Source organism: Anguilla rostrata, chromosome 5, assembly GCF_018555375.3.
Source record: "Anguilla rostrata isolate EN2019 chromosome 5, ASM1855537v3, whole genome shotgun sequence".
NCBI lineage: Eukaryota > Metazoa > Chordata > Actinopteri > Anguilliformes > Anguillidae > Anguilla > Anguilla rostrata.
The window spans coordinates 29,587,568-29,605,039 of NC_057937.1; the positions used below are offsets into that span (position 1 = coordinate 29,587,568).

Consider the following 17,472-nt stretch of genomic DNA (forward strand, 5'->3'; position numbering starts at 1 on the left):
ACCACAAATAGCACATATTTCTTCATGCAAAACTCTGCCACCTCACTGAGTTTGTGCTACTTAATTGTAGGAGTGTACTTTACAGGTTGAACTCCTGGAGGGCAGAGTTTTTGAGTTACCAGAGAGATGTCTGGTTACACAGTCTCACTTTCAGAGATTTCAGACGATGAATGAGAAATGAACAAGGCAGGCAGGAAGGACACAGGCCAGCTGAACAGACGCCAAGGGAAAAATAGGTCATCTGGGCGGGAAGTCTTCACCAAGCATGTGGCTATATAAAAAACTCCAGCGCTACAACAAATACACTCCTGCACTGAGCAGACAGTACCACATTCCAAACAGTAGACCCTCCGTAGAAACTACAGATTTGAAATGAATTGACAGGGTGAGAAGAGCCAAAGACCCAGAACGATTCTCCCAACACTGAGAGGCAGACATGAAGGTACAAGAATTCTTAGACTTACATAGGATTCGGTACGGGGATGAACCCACAACCTTCCCATGAACTTCACAGAAACTTCACAGCCTACTGCAACCATATACTCAAATGCCAAAAGTAGAAGCATTCAGCTTCTCAGACAACCTCAAAAAGTTTCAAGTTTCATTTAAGAGCATAATGAGGAAAGTGAGGTCAAATCGCAATGGAAAATTGCTTTGGCCCTCCATGCAACTATGCCCGTCTTTCTTATTACCTGCCCAATATAAACTGTCCCAAATGATCCTGATTAAACAATATGCTTCGTATTGCCTTTAGGGTGAGGCTGCTTACTTGCATACAAGGAGGAGGTATGGGGCCTAAGGGTCCATTCATTGCCACCTTGCCTTCAGCGTTCCCCCCAAAAATGCCATTTCTGCCCTGACTATGCTAGCGTGCCACCCAGTGTAGGAGGCGAAAGGGAGGCGGTTTCCTTTTTTAAAGCTAGGTTGTGAATCACCATCCTGCAAAATGGACCAATATACTGAACCAGTATTCCCTGAATATTTGTCAGGAGTTTTTTGTTTAAAGGAAATTATTTACTGTGGCTCAAGAGGGGTGTAGTGATGGGCACTGTTAATTCTGCAAAGGCAAATCGATGGTGTACATTTAAAAAATGAAAACTATGTTATGCAACAACCCCTTATTCAGCTTATCAACATCAACCCATCCGAGTCAGCGATAAACAGACATGGGCAAGTCCTCACCAAGGTATTTTGACAACAGGATTCACTGTAGGTGAGCTCCTCATTTTGACAGATTGGCACAAAAGCAAATGTCAGAAATAATTTTGACAGCAAACAGATTTGAAAGCAAATATTTAGTGTCTTACGATTTATTGTGAATCAATTAGCAATATAATTAATATACCTGCAAGAGATTATACCACCTAATTTAACAGATAAAACAGCACATTAGAGTAATGTGTGGTATAACTCTTAAACCATGGACAACCCATTTCCATAGCAAAATGTGCAGGACGTCTGTCTGACATTTTTGGTCACATGGACAAATGCATAACTGATGAACCCATTTGTTATCTACAGGTTATATAAAATAAACATACTGATGTAATAAATAAATTAATGAAATAAGCCCACTACTCATGTGATATATCGGTCGGTCTCTAATTTCAACATCTCCAAAGGTGGCAAAAGTTCAGAATAGGCTGATGACATTCCTGATCTGGGACACACTTTCCACTCTGCACTGACAGTATGCTGTTAGACTTTTTGGGGATACAGATGTTCAGAAGCAAGCACGTTCCGAAGGCCTTGTTTGTGTGTACAAACATTCCTGAAGTCACCCCTCAAAAAAAATAAAAAAAGATTTTGAGAATCTTGTGAAGCGCCAACGTCTATAAGGTACCACCTAATTGTGAAGCAGGGTTTTTATGGCAATCTGCATTATACCGAATGACCACAAAATATATTTCCTTTCAACAGGCATAAAGATGATGGATTGCTGTAAGACTCACAGAGGAGCACTGGGTCCTGGCATCATCCTGGCGATCCTCATCTGGGAACATCTTCTCGAGAATTAGGAAGGACAGCATGCCCAGGATCACCCACAGACCTTGGGTCTTGTGATGCTGATGGCTCCCCCCTGACAGGCAGAGTCAGAAAAAAGTCCCTATAGCAGAGTCGATATCCTTCTACAAAACAGCTACAGCATAAAACATTTTCTGGGATGAATAACAGTCAGGAAAAATCTTCTTTTTCTTTTTTCAATAGAAAGAGATATCACAAATATGTGATATCCCAAGTGCTATATTTTCATTTCACTTTTTCTAAGAGCTGTGCAAAATAAAAGAAACGTACATATACATAGAATATAATAGAACGATAATAGACTACCAAAAGGAAGGTTTAATCAGTTATCAGATACCTGAATAAAGTTCACACATTAGTAAAATTGGCTACTAGTAAGGGTAATACATACCCTTCAAGGTCAATCAATGCAGTAACAGGGTTAAGCTGACAAGATTAAGCACAGAATACTGAACACACACAGCACTGTATGGACGTATGATTGTTTGAAATGTATAGTCAAACATCAAAAATGGATTTGTAAAGAATGGTCCAAAAAGCAAAAAATGAAAGAGTGATATAAATGAATGGATGGATTTCTATGTGAAGAAAAGATGGGCACAAACCTGGTTTGCAGGAGTAGGCCCAGGCCTCAGGAAGGAGGTGAAGGAAGACATCTCCCAGAAGACCACCAATGGCAAAACTCAGGAGCTGCTTCAACCTCCGGCACCCAGCTGGGGACGCACAAAACACTAATCAGCACAGTCGTGTCTTCTTTTGCCTCTTTGTATTCTAATTCAGTTGCTTTAATAATGTATTTGAAACCAACTCGCCCTGAATATCTTAGACTCCTGATAAGAATTTTGTCCAAGACTAAATTACTCATATGGACAAGATCATTCTTGGAACAGTCATTTTGGGGATTTTTAGGCCAATTTATGTCAGGGGCCTGTAAACATCCCCATGTCTAATTTTTTACAATGAACATAACACAATTAAAAGCTAGCATACGTTAAATGCTAGAGTAACTTAAATAGCCTCATAAGAGTAAAATATATTTTTAAACGCCTCGACTGTACTACTTGCATAGAAAGCAATCTGCAAATTTAAATTCAAGACTCAATAGTTGGAGTAAATTATTGATGGTGCCATTGTGAAAAAGGGTCTGTTCAGGCATGCAATACTAATTCTAGAATGAGATGTGCATTTAATGATAATTGAAGCACAAGCAAAAAATTCAGGAATTTCATCACATAGCTTCTGCACTTAAGTGACAAAAGGTATGCAAGTCCATACGGATGCACACAATAACCAACTCTGTTAGGGCAAGTCCACACGCACGTATACAGGTCGTCCATTCACATTTAAGACTAACGGTTCAGTCTCTTCTGCCATTAGATTCCTATTTTTGTACCCTAGGATGAGCACATTTAAGACAAATCTGACCTTTTCATACACTTCAGGTACAGGTAAAATTTAAAAACACTCCTGCAGATCCTTGAAATGAAATCAATATCAGCCATAAGTATGTCTCAAGTCTTAACTTCCAAATTATAATTCCAGGTAATATCAGGCAAGTCCCAAGTTACAGTACTCAGTGACAAACACATAGCCTATAATCCAAACCAAAGGAAAGGAAGCACTCAAAATAGCAGGGTCAGTTGGGGGTAGATGGCAGGATGCATGCATTCTTTCCAGTCCGGTTTGGTTAAAATGACAAAGTTTGACAGTCAACACCGGCAGATCTTTTTTCTTTTTTTTTTGAGTGGTACACATTTGCATTTCCTTTCTGGCCCCAACACATTCTCTGAAACTGAACCTGCATAAAAAGCGCTGCAATTTCTACATCGTAAAATCAAAATGCATAAAAAATACCCTTCATGAAAGCTGAGAACCTGCACTTGAATTGTTTGATTACAAGTTGAAAATTGTTGAGTACGAAAACAAATCAAGAAAAAAAGTTTTACAATATGGAGCTCGCTATTTTTGGCCTATTCACAGCTAATCAGCTCTTTTCACGGATTGGAGATGAAACATTTTGGGTTTTGGCAGATCTTACTGGAATTTCATGTTTAGTGCAGGATTACTTTGGCCTTTGTTGACTGGCAATCCATTGGGGCTCTGGCCTTACAAAAAAGCAGTAGTATTCTGTAAATGCTCAACTAGCATAGGATCTGGTTTAAGAAAATACTGATATATGGATTACATTGGTGTTACCACTGCAAAACTACTGATCTGTAGAGGGGGGTGTTGAAAATTTTAATGGTGCTCTTCACTGCAGGAAATAAATACTTTTACATGGAATGAAGATGATCACTCACTACTTTTCATTATGATGTCAATCTTCCATTTTAAAGGTATCAGTGCACTCAGTCCAAGTCAGGAAAATGTGCCACACATCATTTTGGAACTGCCAGAGCCATTGACTGCTGGAATACTACACCATTTCCATTTTATGTTCTCTACTGGTAGCTAATTAGCAAAACTTGTGAGCTACTGGACTGATGTAATGCAAAGCAACATAATTATTATTATTTTCAGGTAGTGAAAAAAGCTGTTTTGTATGCAGTATGAACAAGCAATAAGGAGTCAAATAAGCTGTGCATACACATTTAAAGTGTTTTAGTGTGTGAGTTTAAATTTTAATGGATGAAGAAAGGTTTCCCAAAATGTTTCAATTTAAACTCACTTCAATAGCAATTATTTTATAACAAAGTAGTGGACAGAACAAAACACAATGATTAAGGACACAGACAACATTTATTATCAAGTAGGCCTGGGCCATACAAGCCCTATAAAGACACAAAAAACCCCAAAATTTTACAAAGGTAGCTGGTTTCTGTTGATAATCACATCCATAGCAGACGCCTGCATGTCACACAATTTCGTCGGCACTCGCTCTCTTATTTTATGCAATTAAGTGGATTCTACTGTAGTTAATTTAGTGTGTCTAAGGTTGCATGTAAACTTGAAAGCAGTCAAAACTTTAAACTTAGTAACCCGTCACGCAAGACCAAATTTTACCTATAGATGCACAGACCATTTCTAATTGTTTTTTGTTTTTGTTTGTTTTTGCACAATTTCTCCGAAGGGCAGCTTAAAAAAACTTTTCGGCAGCCCGCCTAAGACATTTTAATGCAGGAAAAACCCCGACTTATAGACTTGTATGTGTGAGTAACCTGCCATTTTTGTATGTTGAAAACATGCTATTGTCGACATAAATATTACTGCAAGCCCTGTAAAGAACCCCCTCTGAGCTGTATCTTCCATTGAACACTACAGCCTACTCCCATGTGTAGCTATAGCTGGCCTGAACCAGGCCAGGGCAACAGATGGTCTGACCCCAAGAGGAATAAGAGGCACCTTCAATAAGAGCATGAGACGTATTAGGTTAGAGAGTATGTCTTTCAGAATAAATAAAAAAACACCATGCGTATTAAACAAATTATTAATCAGACATGTTATTCATTCTTAAGTACCTATTGGCTTGAATGACCATATGTGTTTGACACCTCCATTGTAAGCATATCAAAGTTATTCACAGTCCTTCCACTCAAAAGTACCTACAGTGAAGTGGATAACAACCTTTAAATCCATTTTGTGTGGTGAACTGACTTTAAAACCGTTCCACACCTCCAGTGCTGAAGCACTGAACTCCACCCCCCACCCCCTTTACAAGTCTTATTTACATAAAGTTATTGATGTTGGTTTGGATCCAATGTTTACTGTAGGTCAGCTGTGTATAGAATGCAGCAATCAACATTTAACATATTCAACACTCATAGCCACGCACCTTTAAATAGCTCAACTTAATAAGGCCTAGCAGTGAAGGAGGAACATTCTATTTGTGACATGCAGAGGCTGGAAAATATTTTGCAGCAATAACAAATGTGTGTCTGGGCAAATTATTTTGCCCTGATATTAAATCTGGTACAGAGCTTAAGGAAGTGAACTCTGGACATGAGATCTATACACTGATCAGACATTCACCATTATTCACCTCTGCTGAGGTTGTTAAAAGTAAGTGTTAAATTAACCCAGGTAAAGATTACAGTGTGATCTTTTCTCCCTCCTAAAGGATAATTACTGTGATCATAATCCTTTATCTTTTAAAGAGTAAACTGAGGTTAATGTAAAAGCGAATTGCACAATTTCATCAATTTTAATTATAATCTTCTCAACTCTGGTTGATGAAAAGGAAAACTCAAAAATTGAGTCAAACCATTATAGGTCTAAAAAACCAGCTGATAAGCGCAATATTTACCCAAAAAAAATCACACACTGCATCCAACCATCCATCCATACATTCATTTTGCCACATTTTCTACACAAAGTGCTACATGCACCCTTTGTGACTGAATGAGTGTGGGACTTTTTTTCTCTAGTTGTCAAAAGAAAGCAATTAGTGAAAAATAAATCAGTAACGCATTACATTTATTTTAGTATTCCTTTGATATCGGTAATAGATATGTTTTGGACAGCAGCCAACAAGGGGAACATAGCCTAATTTGTGTTGGAATCTAAACTGATTTAACATCTGGACTCATTGCCAATCTGAAAGCCAATGATTTGGATTACCAAGCCGTCTGGCAGTTTTGTAGGAGTAACTAAAATCTGTCATAAAACAAGTAAGACTGCTGCTATTTAATAAACTAAATTTGGTAGTCAATATGAATAAGCATTTTTTCAGCCCAAAATAATTAGCTAGCTGGGTTACCCAGTGGTCGCACCAAACGTCAGCTCTGACTGAATAAATTAGGCTAATACAACCGCAATGCTTACAACACAGCTGATGTAAGCTAGCAGAGTGGATGCACTAATTTCTTCAGTCAAATCTGAAGAGTGTATTCCTAGTTAGCAAAGTTGGGAAATGTACTTGTTTAATTACAGATGGTCATTTTGACAATATAAGATGCCTACTCTGCCTAAATTAAAGCTTATTTTTCCCTTGTCAACTGAGATCAACTTGACTTTACTCTTAATTTTACCTCTGGAAGTTGGTACAGTTTTGTCAAGCAGACGCCCTTACTAGCATCCAAGATAATGATGTAAACATCCTTTTAAAGCTTTAAAGTATTCTAATCTTAATAAATATAATTATGAACTGACCGTTATGAACAATATACTGTAAGCAATGCTAATATGATGTCATATTTTGACTGCACGAGAAAACAATCCGTATAACATTAACTGTTCCACCTTGTCCCACCATATATGAACAGAATGACCAAACCTCATTGCAAAACAAACAAACAAATATATAAATAAATATATTTATTAATTACTTAATTAATTAAAAGAGGTGAAACAACTTAAGAAGGGAACAGTATAATACTAAAACTTCTCTTAACCAAAATCGCAAGAAACACATTTTTTGTGGTCACTCCATCAATATTAAGAGATAAGTATCTAATCATAGAAATGCAGCCACACCGATCAGTATGTGTAACTGACCTCATTTCCAAAACTGTCATGAACAATGCAGTAAGCCTCTCAAGTTTCTGCATGTGGCAAGAACTAGCCTATATCAATTAAAAGAACATAACACTAACAAATGTTTCTGCAAATTAGCACTTTTTGTCATAATTAAGACATAGGATTTTCATTATTTTATGTAAATGTAATGTTATGTACGTAAATACCGGAACTTGAACTTTTTGACTCCAGGAGAGGTCAAAAATTAATAAATAAATAAAAAGATACAAGTAAAAGGTGATGTAGTCTATACTCAATTTTTACAGCTATTCATAGACAAAAAATGTTATTAGCCTAAGCGTATCTAATTTTGCTAAGGACAATATGCCTACACCTGTGAACTGCGTTCAGGACCAATTATTATTTATATTAATTGACCTGTGACAATTGTTTATTCCTCAAAACCAAGCAATCTGATTCAATCTCATGAAATGGCTACATCATCATCACATTGCAAGACATACAGAGCGTAAGACAGCTGAAAAATCAATAGTCAAGCTAAGAGTCACAAACACAAAAATGTGTTGTTGGTGGTGTACACTGCTATCTTCATAATACTTTACTGACAAAACTAATTAAAAGGTGGGCAGTATTGGACACAGTCTTAAAGCGGTTTGAGGTAACCAAATCCCCTAAAATAAGGATATCAGAGTGTAATGTTATGATGTTATGTCAGGGGGACAAAAACCTTACATTATTAAGTGCTGACTGGCTACGGCAAATGCAAGCTCATTTAAGTTTGCACCTGGTCTCATTGTATCAAGTCAGTTCACAGTTAATGTATAGTTCACTATACAGCTTTCAATCATGTTTTTACCCTTTCACCAAGCTTTTCAATTGAAAAGCATACTTGTCTAGCTCTGCCTAAAACAACCTGCACCCAGTCTACTTTTTCTCTCTCCTGATACACTTCTTGGCACTGTGCCACCCTCATGTAAGGTTCTGTTCAATGATATTACTGTTCTCTTAGTACAGGAACAAAGGGACTGCATTCCTTGTGTCTGATCATGAGGACTCAAAATCACTAAATGTATCTGGCCTCTGAAACCTCTGATCTGCTTGTACTGCATTTGACATAAAGGATGGAGAGCTAGGGAAGATGGAGCAGACGTTTGGACATTACCTTCTGTTTTCAGGGCAGCCCCAGCTTCGATGGGGATGACAAGCAGGGGGAAGATCCCACTGAGCCCCACGATGATGGAGCCTACGAGGGAGAAGAGCCAGATGTCGGCCCTCTCCCACACAAAGAGCTCTGAGAGCACCCGGAAGCTCAAAAGCTCTTCCGTGCACCAGGTCCCTGTTCTCGCTGCTGCGGCCTGCATCACAGTGGCCTGAGACATCTTTTTGGCGTTGGGTCTGTGGCTGGAAACCCCAGAGGACACATACAGCAGGGCCGTGCCACTGAGCAACACAGCTAAACCCCAACCGGGCCTCCAAGCTCGCACTCTCATCTCTCTTCCAGGCTGTGCAGAGATCGCAACCAAGGCAGGCCAGGACACTGTAGCATGGGAAAAGACCAGTAACAGTGTAAAGCAAAATAATAATAAGAATTATTATTATTATTATTATTATTATTATTATTAATAATAATGATAATAATAAGAATAAGAATAATAACAACTTTCATTTTTATCATTACTGCAATTAGCATTAATGTTTGCAGAAATACATGCATGTGGGAAATAGTTCACTTATCAGCTTGGCTCTGTGGTGGAAATTCTACCTACATCCACCAGCAGTGAGAAGAGTCAAAAGACTTGCACACAATATTCAATTCAAGCTTTACTGTTTGCAAACATAAGCTTATCCTGAGAAGACTCTTACCTAGTACTCTGAGGCACAGCCCAAAGACTTCCTTTTTTTATAGCATAACCAGCAACAGGCTGTCATTAAAAACTGATAAACAGGATACATGTGCATATTCAGTTATATTAATTTTCCAGCAATACATAGAAATTACATTTTGGTAGATGTGTGCGGAGGTGGCTTGTCTGTCTCTTGACGCAGACCTCTTTTGCACACCCACACTTGCCAAAATGTAGACATATGACACACATATCTTTTTACCAACACAGCTCCATAACCGGTTTCCAACCGAAGATAGATAACAAATGTTCATATAACATTTAATGAGCCTAATTCAACTTCATCTGTCTGTGCAAACTTCGGACATCAACCACTGAAACAAAATGGGAAGTGACAGGAAAAGAGAAACAGTTGTATGCTCCTGTTTTTCCACATGTTAGTTTGTCATTTTTGCTAACAAATTCCAGATGTCAGACTTGAGTTCTGACATATTGGAGGAGCAATTAAGTACCCTGTATCAGTGACAATCACGCTTTCATCACATGGAAAATGATATTGACGACATAGCTCAGGAGGCAAGACCGATTGTCTGGCAGTCGGAGGGTTGCCGGTTCAAACTCCGCCCTGGGCTTGTCGAAGTGTCCTTGAGCAAGACACCTAACCCCTAACTGCTCTGGCGAATGAGAGGCATCAATTGTAAAGCGCTTTGGATAAAAGCGCTATATAAATGCAGTCCATTTACCATTTACCATATTGTCCTGCTAGCTACCTGTGACTGCTTTTTGACTCAAGGACAAGTGCTCTTTGGATCAGATACATTACTGATATATTGAGGTGACAACACATGCTGAAAGTGATACGATAGTGTACTGATATTTGTAAAAAGTCTAGTTATATTGTTACATGTTCTAGCCTACTTTTTAATGAGCTGAATGGGCACACGTTGTAATGAATGGTGTGAGTGCAGTTTCATGTAATTGCTAAGCAATGGAAGTTCACTCACAAACATTACAATTATTACAATATCTGCATGTACACATTAATCCAAAGACAACACATTTTGTTATTTCAGCAAATACTAATGAGAAGAGTGCAGGAACTGCTGCCAATATGTGAAGTTTGAAACTGAACTGAACTACAGTGAGAGAGAAAAGGAAATGGTTGTGAGACTCACAAGTGATACTAAAATTGGAACAGCGGTCAGATTAGACTAGGCTATAGGCCTAAATCTTCTTTCTTGACTTGTACAGCAGTTACCCTATAATGGGCAGTAGGCCTAATGAAGGTTATTTAGAATTTAATTTTATTCTGGTGTTTTCTGTTTCCTTATCCTATCTGCTTATATTTTTATGAACATGTATGGTTAAATGCAACGAAGACCTTAAGATCATTTTTTTATAGGCGTGAGTACGTTTTGCAGAAAACAAAGCACTTATGGGGTAAAATATAGGCCTAGCCCTATTTATTTTTCATAAAACGTGCGATTTTGCTATCATGCGTATTATGATTCTGAGTATTATGATCATTATATGCTATTCAGTACATTTATACGATGGTCTATAGCCAGTATAGTCATTGAAATTTGCCGATATTCATATTCATGGAAACTTTCAGAATAATTGATGCTTGAAAGGGTAATCTATGCTAAAGCAACCATCGACTACAATGACGTCACAGGCGCGGCCGCGAAACTACACGAAGCACTGATTTAACCAGCTTGCTAGAAAAGAGCAGCTTAGGCTATTAGTTGCCCGAAGTTATAACAACATTGATTTCAACTGTGAGTTTAACGTTAGCTGGAGAATACCCATTTGGCAGGGTCAGTTAGGGCAGCACATCAAAGTCATACTGATAAGATCGTCTCGTTTTCCGTTAACTGTGCAGCTTGCTAGCTACACCGATCAAATGAGCCACATTGTAAGTAGGCTAACGATTCCTTCAGCGATTTAAATAAAAACTAGGCTATTTCGAAATATGAAATTGATCCAAGTCACTGGGCTCTAGCTCCTTAGGCAGCAAGTACATTTGCGTGAGAGCCTATTTTAGAAGGCAGTCAACACCGTAAAAAAATGCACAGTACAAGCGTTTAATGAGAACAGTAGCTAGAAAGTTAGAAAGTGGCTAGCTAACCCGCTAACAAGAGTGAGCTTCCACAATACAAGCTACGTTGTGCAGGAAGGGAATGGAGCGTTCGCTTGCATTAGTTACATTAACGTTGGGACGCTCCGAAAGCTCGAGAAAACGACGGTCCATTACGTGTTCTACACGAAGACACAGAAAGTAGTTTGCAGACACCTAATCAATAACGGTAGCACCACAATCACATCTAAAAGTAATCTGACAAAATCCAGACCAGAATACATAAGGAATACTTAAAAATGTCTCTCGCTAGTCAGCGTTTAGATATTAGGCATTCCAATTAGTAAGAATCACTACATGCGTCTTCAGTCGTTACGTCACTGGAGCTAGCTATTTCTACATAGCTCGCAAGAAATAATCCAAATCTAAACAGCTAGATAACTGACAAGTTAATTTCTTTTAATTTGCTAAAAGCTATAATTCGCCAAAGAAATATAAATACAAAAATCGTATAACTTACCCAGCGGAGATCCCTGCAGTTTTTACTCCAGACAGTCCCTGCCATCCAGCCCCGAGTTTCAGCGCAGCTGAGCTGGACGCTTCAGCTGATGCGGCAGAGAGGTTTTACACGTACATCCCACAGTGGCCACGTCTCACGTCTCATCGGCCGAAAGCGCATTAGGCTTGTTTGAGATGACTTTCGGTTCGCCTCGAAAACAGGCGAGAGTAGCCGATTGCAGTCGGGGGAGGAGTCAAAAAGTCGGACACTTCTCGGTTGACTAGCCTGCCCGCCTCGTCTAGCAATGGCAGATAATGCGTTCGCGTTTTGTTGCCGATTAAGTGGATGCAGTAGAAATTACATTACATTACATTACATTACAGGCATTTGGCAGACGCTCTTATCCAGAGCGACGTACAACAAACTGTATAACCATAACCAGGAACAAGTATGACGAAACGCCTAGAGAGAAGTACCGGTCCAAGTGCAGGGAACAACCGCATAGTTCAACTTGGACCCTGAAGGTTAAACTGATTAACACTAAACAACGAGAACGGCAACAACGCAGTCTATGGAAAAAATACAAGCAGTAGTTAAGACAGTTAATGCACCTAAGTCACCTACGAAACAGCTGCCTAGTTACAACCCTAAGCTTACAGTCATTTACAGGGGGGTAGGGAGGGATGGGGAGAGGTGCAGCCTGAAGAGGTGAGTCTTCAGTCGTCGTTTGAAATGGGTCAGTGTCTCAGCTGTTCTGACATTCCACCATCGTGGGGCCAGAACAGACAGGAGATGTGTTCTGGAAGTGCAGGTGTGAAGATGGGGGGGTGCTAGGCGTCCTGAGGTAGCAGAACGGAGGGATCTGGCTGGCATGTGGGGTTTGAATATCTTTTGGAGGTATGCTGGGGCTGATCCCTTGACTGCCTGGTATGCTAGGACCAATGTTTTAAATTTGATGCGAGCTATGACAGGCAGCCAGTGGAGGGTAGTGAGCAGGGGAGTGACGTGGGAGTGTCTGGGGAGGTTGAAGACCAGACGAGCCGCAGCATTTTGAATGAGTTGCAGGGGTCTGGTGGCAGATGCCGGTAGTCCAGCCAGAAGAGAGTTGCAGTAGTCCAGGCGGGATAGAACCATTGCTTGGACCAGGAGCTGGGTTGAGTAGGTGGTGAGAAAGGGGCAGATTCTGCGGATGTTATACAGGAAAAATCTGCCTGCCCGGCTTACTGCTGCGATGTTCTTGGGAGAAATCCCACTACTATTACATGAAGATGGGCATCTGGCAATTTCGGGACCATTGATAATGTTTGGCCAGCTAATTATTATTATGTGGGGGGTATATGAGAACAGCTAGAAATACAATAACACTCACTACAAATTGATGTGAATCAAGTCTTCATGTATTCTTCTTCTTCTTCTTCTTCTTCTTCTTCTTCTTCTTCTTCTTCTTCTTCTTCTTCTTCTTCTTCTTCTTCTTCTTCTTCTTCTTCTTCTTCTTCTTCTTCTTCTTCTTCTTCTTCTTCTTCTCCTTCTTTTCTTCTACTTCTTTTCTTCACTTTTTCTTTTCTTCTTTCCTTCTTCCTCTTCTTCTTCCTCTTCTTCTTCTTCTTCTTCTTTTCTTCTCTCTTCTCTCTTCTTATCCCTCTTTCTTCTTCATTTCTTTCTTTCCTTCTTCTTCTTGTGTTTCTTCTTTCTCTTTTTCTTCTTCTTTTCTTTCTTCTTCTTCTTCTTCTTCTTCTTCTTCTTCTTCTTCTTCTTCTTCTTCTTCTTCTTCTTCTTCTTCTTCTTCTTCTTCTTCTTCTTCTTCTTCTTCTTCTTTCTTCTTCTTCTGCTTCTTCTTCTTCTTCTTCTTCTTCTTCTTCTTCTTCTTCATTATTATTATTATTAGGGGTCCAAGCAGCGAAGCTGGTGGAACCCTATTGTATCTGTTAGGATTATTATTAGGGGCCCAGGTGGACATAAATTACCGCTTAATGTGTTTTTATATTTTTACTACATTACATTAAACAAAAATGCTTGTTCTGCCTTTTTGTCACTGGTGTTACCTATGTTTTAGATGAGAATTCAGGCTTTCTAGGATGTAATTTGACTGTTTAATTTGCATATATAATCAAAGACAGAAAAGGTTAATTATATTATTAAGAAATTGTTTTGATTAGTAATAATTTACTTTTAACATGTATGTGTAAAGTTCTATTGTGTGACATTTTTCCATTTCTACTATTCAGTTTTTTCTGTAACATTAGAGATAATGGATATTGAGTCATCAAAATTGAAATATCCTTAAAATGTTTACTAATGAATGTAGCAACAGTTAGATAGATACAAAAACCATATTCAATTAAATTGGGCAGCTCTGATGCCAGAATACCAATATGCCATATGGTAATACCAGTGACGCGCTGGAACACCAGTGACACAATGTGAAGGAAATGACAAAACATAAGATTGTTTCAAACAAATGTTATAAATTTATTAGTAATATTTTTCACTACAAATAATTTCAGGTTTTATGTGATATGTTGATTCAATATGAACAATAAAATGAAGGTTATTGGTCAAAGATTTAGACCAAAAGATGAAGCCTATTGACTAAAATGTGTCTTTCATAACACAACATTGTTATACAAACACATGAAATATGTCCACTAGAACATTAGAAACACTAACAATTGAACGCAAACTAAAACTGCCACTTTCACACAGTCAGGTGCTCCTCCAAGTACTTCCAGATACTGTGGCAAATTTGCACTGATCTTTTGTTCACTGGCAGCTGCTCTGGCATCAGACAAACAATCTGGTCATCCCCATACCAGTTAATATCAGCTCTTAGGCTTGGCCAGTAGAACTTGTTTACTCCATTTTTGTGCATGCACTTCACTTTGACATTATGTTCTTCGACCAGTATAATGCCAGGGTATGGTTGTTCGTCGTAGTTCAGGATGCACCACTGTCCACTGTGGTGAGACTCAATGACATCTGGACGAAGTGGAGCTGAGGTATCCAGGTTGATGACATCTGGTTGATGTGGAGGTGAGAGATCATGGCCATTAGCTGGCACTGTCAGGAGAGTGACTACTTGGAGTCCATAACATGGGCAATCCCACACGCCTTCTGCTGCTTGGCAGAGACAACTTATGTCTCTATATTTTAGGATGCCAGGTGTGTTATTTAAAACCTGGTGCATTCGCATGGTCCCTTTTATAGTTACCAGAGGTACCCCAGGCATCCTCTGTGCCTTTCTTTCCACCTCTTCCTCGCTGATATAATACAACTGTATTTGACTGCCAGAGTTCCTCAACTCCTGGTAGAAAGACATTGCATCTGTTATGTCTCTCCCGTGGCAGACCAAGAGGTCGGCTGACCTCTTTAATGAACCCCCCACTCCATCCGGAGCACCTTTTCCATGACTGGCCTCAAAAAAGTTCCACGTAGTCCCCTGGAAGCCCTTCTTGTAAGGTTCCGTGCAAACCATGTAAAAGTTGCCCTTCTGTTTATATTGTGAGGTAGGGCCATCACTGAAAAAATGAAGGTGTTGCACGGCAGGGTACTGGTGTTTTATCATGTCCAGGATGGGGTCCAGATGAGCCCATATGGCTGCTGGATCATGCCTTCTGCTGGGTGAGATAGTGCAGAAGGAGATGGGGGTCTCCTCTGCTACATAGAGGACACCAGTGTGGAGTGTCACTTGCTTGTGTGACCCCCCGAAGTGGACTGACTGTATCTCTGAAGCGTACTTGCAAGTGAAGTTCTCACTAAAGTCTATATGGATCAAGCAATCATTGGTCAGGTTTTCTCTAAGGGTCTTATAGATATTGCACTGCCATCTGATGTTGAACAGATGTCTCCTGAATTGAAAGAGTCTATCTTGAAATTGGGTCACCAGCTCTTCTTCTGTTATGGCTATATCCTTCTTCACAGTGATTAAGCTACTTTTCTCTTGTTCTTCATTTGCTTTGTTGGGCGCTATCTTCTCCAGGCACCACTGGGTGAGCAACACCTCTTTGTTGGTTTGCTGTCTGGTTGTTGGTACAGTGGAGTGTTCACATTCTTGGCATTCACCATAGGCACATGTCTTTAAATTGTTACAGACTGTGCCATCTGCCATCTCCTCAAGATTGCTGGAATGTGAAAGACCAAGGCTGCGTTTCCCAGAGTCTCCTTAGCGCTACGTGCGTCGTAAGGTATCCCTTAAGCTCTTCCTTTAGCTCTCGAGCTGTTTCCCAGCGTCTCCTTAGTTAAGGTATACCTTAATTAAGGTATACCTTTAAAAGGGTGGTCTGAGGCACTCGTAAGCTGTCCCTTAGCGATGCGCTCCACGGTTTCAGCCTTATTATGCCAACATTTTGCTTGTCAAATCGACAGTTGTACTACAGTGCGTATCTAGTAGCACATCTGCATGCGAAAATTACATAGATAGTTTAATATTAACTTTACGAAAATTAATTATCCTATCAACGTTTCTGTGCATAGCACGTCGTGAGAATGTTGTCGTTTTACCTGTCTATCCCCATCATGATGGTAATTAAGTATAGGGCCTATCCATGATACTAATCCAATTTGTGAAAAGAAAAAAAAGTTTTTTTTAATTTATACGTAGTGGCGCTAACTTAGGATATGGCTTTTCTGACTGCATACCCTGTAGAAATTAGTTCGTTTGTGTGTGAGTCAATGATCACACTGACTTGGAACAAACCGCCGGTCTATTAAGAATATAAAACCTGTGTGTGCAAAACAACGTTGAGTTAGTCTACTTGCATGACCGAACTAGAGCACGTTGATTGGCCTAGCCATAAACACACATACAGGTACAGTGGCTCATAATGGACAAACATAGCCAAATGATCTACATCCCCTTCCTTTAGCTCACACCTCCTATATATAACAAAATAGCACTGGGTAAATATCAACATTGCAGAACATTTTTCTTATCATGTTGTTTTACGATTTTTGGTAAACAACCCAATAATGATATTCTTGGTTAAACTTAAGATTATCCAACAGCAAATTAAGGTGGATGAACAAATCACTTTAACAGGTAGACCTATTCATAAGGCAAAATTCATCATGGTCAATTTCCACAGACGCGCTTTTGCCTTTCATCTACGATCATTTTTGCATTGCAGAGAAAAGTTCGCGGGAATCAGTGCAGTGCAGTGATATGCTGCTACAGTTGTCTATATATTGTGTGACAGAAACAAATTAACATTAGACCTTTGTTTCAATAAGAACAAAATAATTCACCCATATGTAGCCTATATCCTTTTCCCTGGTCTTCCACGAAGTCCCAGACTATGGCTTATATGTCCCGATTGATGCTTTTTTTATTTTATCCTTTGTAGCCTATATGTACGTATTTATTGAAACTATCACAACGTCTCGTCTTAACGGACTCTTAAAGAGATTAGCAGATGATCTCTAGTAGGCATAGCTTCCTCTTCTGCAATATTAGATTGATGTAAAATGATTATGACAACACTTGTTATATGAAAACGTCATTCACAAGCCTTTACAAGTGAGACAATCGATTCGCTTGGCATCGATTGATAAACTTTTCAGCACCACAGAGAAGGCCAGCTCCAACTTACGATGTATCTTTAAGCTGTCCCTTA

The 17,472-nt window shown here is 39.4% G+C and overlaps 1 protein-coding gene and 1 long non-coding RNA gene across 2 annotated transcripts in view; one reads left to right on the plus strand and one right to left on the minus strand.

Moving 5' to 3' along the window:
• The window catches only part of slc39a13 (solute carrier family 39 member 13), a 35,292-nt gene extending 23,224 nt beyond the window's left edge, over window positions 1-12,068 (minus strand). Inside the window, exons 1-4 of the mRNA XM_064335728.1 lie at window positions 11,885-12,068; window positions 8,603-8,977; window positions 2,631-2,738; window positions 1,953-2,080 (exon numbers count right to left, since the gene is read on the minus strand). Of these exons, the coding sequence (XP_064191798.1) occupies window positions 1,953-2,080; window positions 2,631-2,738; window positions 8,603-8,930 (564 nt within the window). The 5' untranslated portion in view covers window positions 8,931-8,977; window positions 11,885-12,068. The remainder of the gene's footprint in view (window positions 1-1,952; window positions 2,081-2,630; window positions 2,739-8,602; window positions 8,978-11,884) is intronic.
• LOC135255042 (uncharacterized) overlaps window positions 9,851-17,472 on the plus strand; it is a 116,292-nt gene continuing 108,670 nt past the window's right edge. Inside the window, exon 1 of the long non-coding RNA XR_010330054.1 lies at window positions 9,851-10,040. This is a non-coding gene — a long non-coding RNA (uncharacterized LOC135255042). The remainder of the gene's footprint in view (window positions 10,041-17,472) is intronic.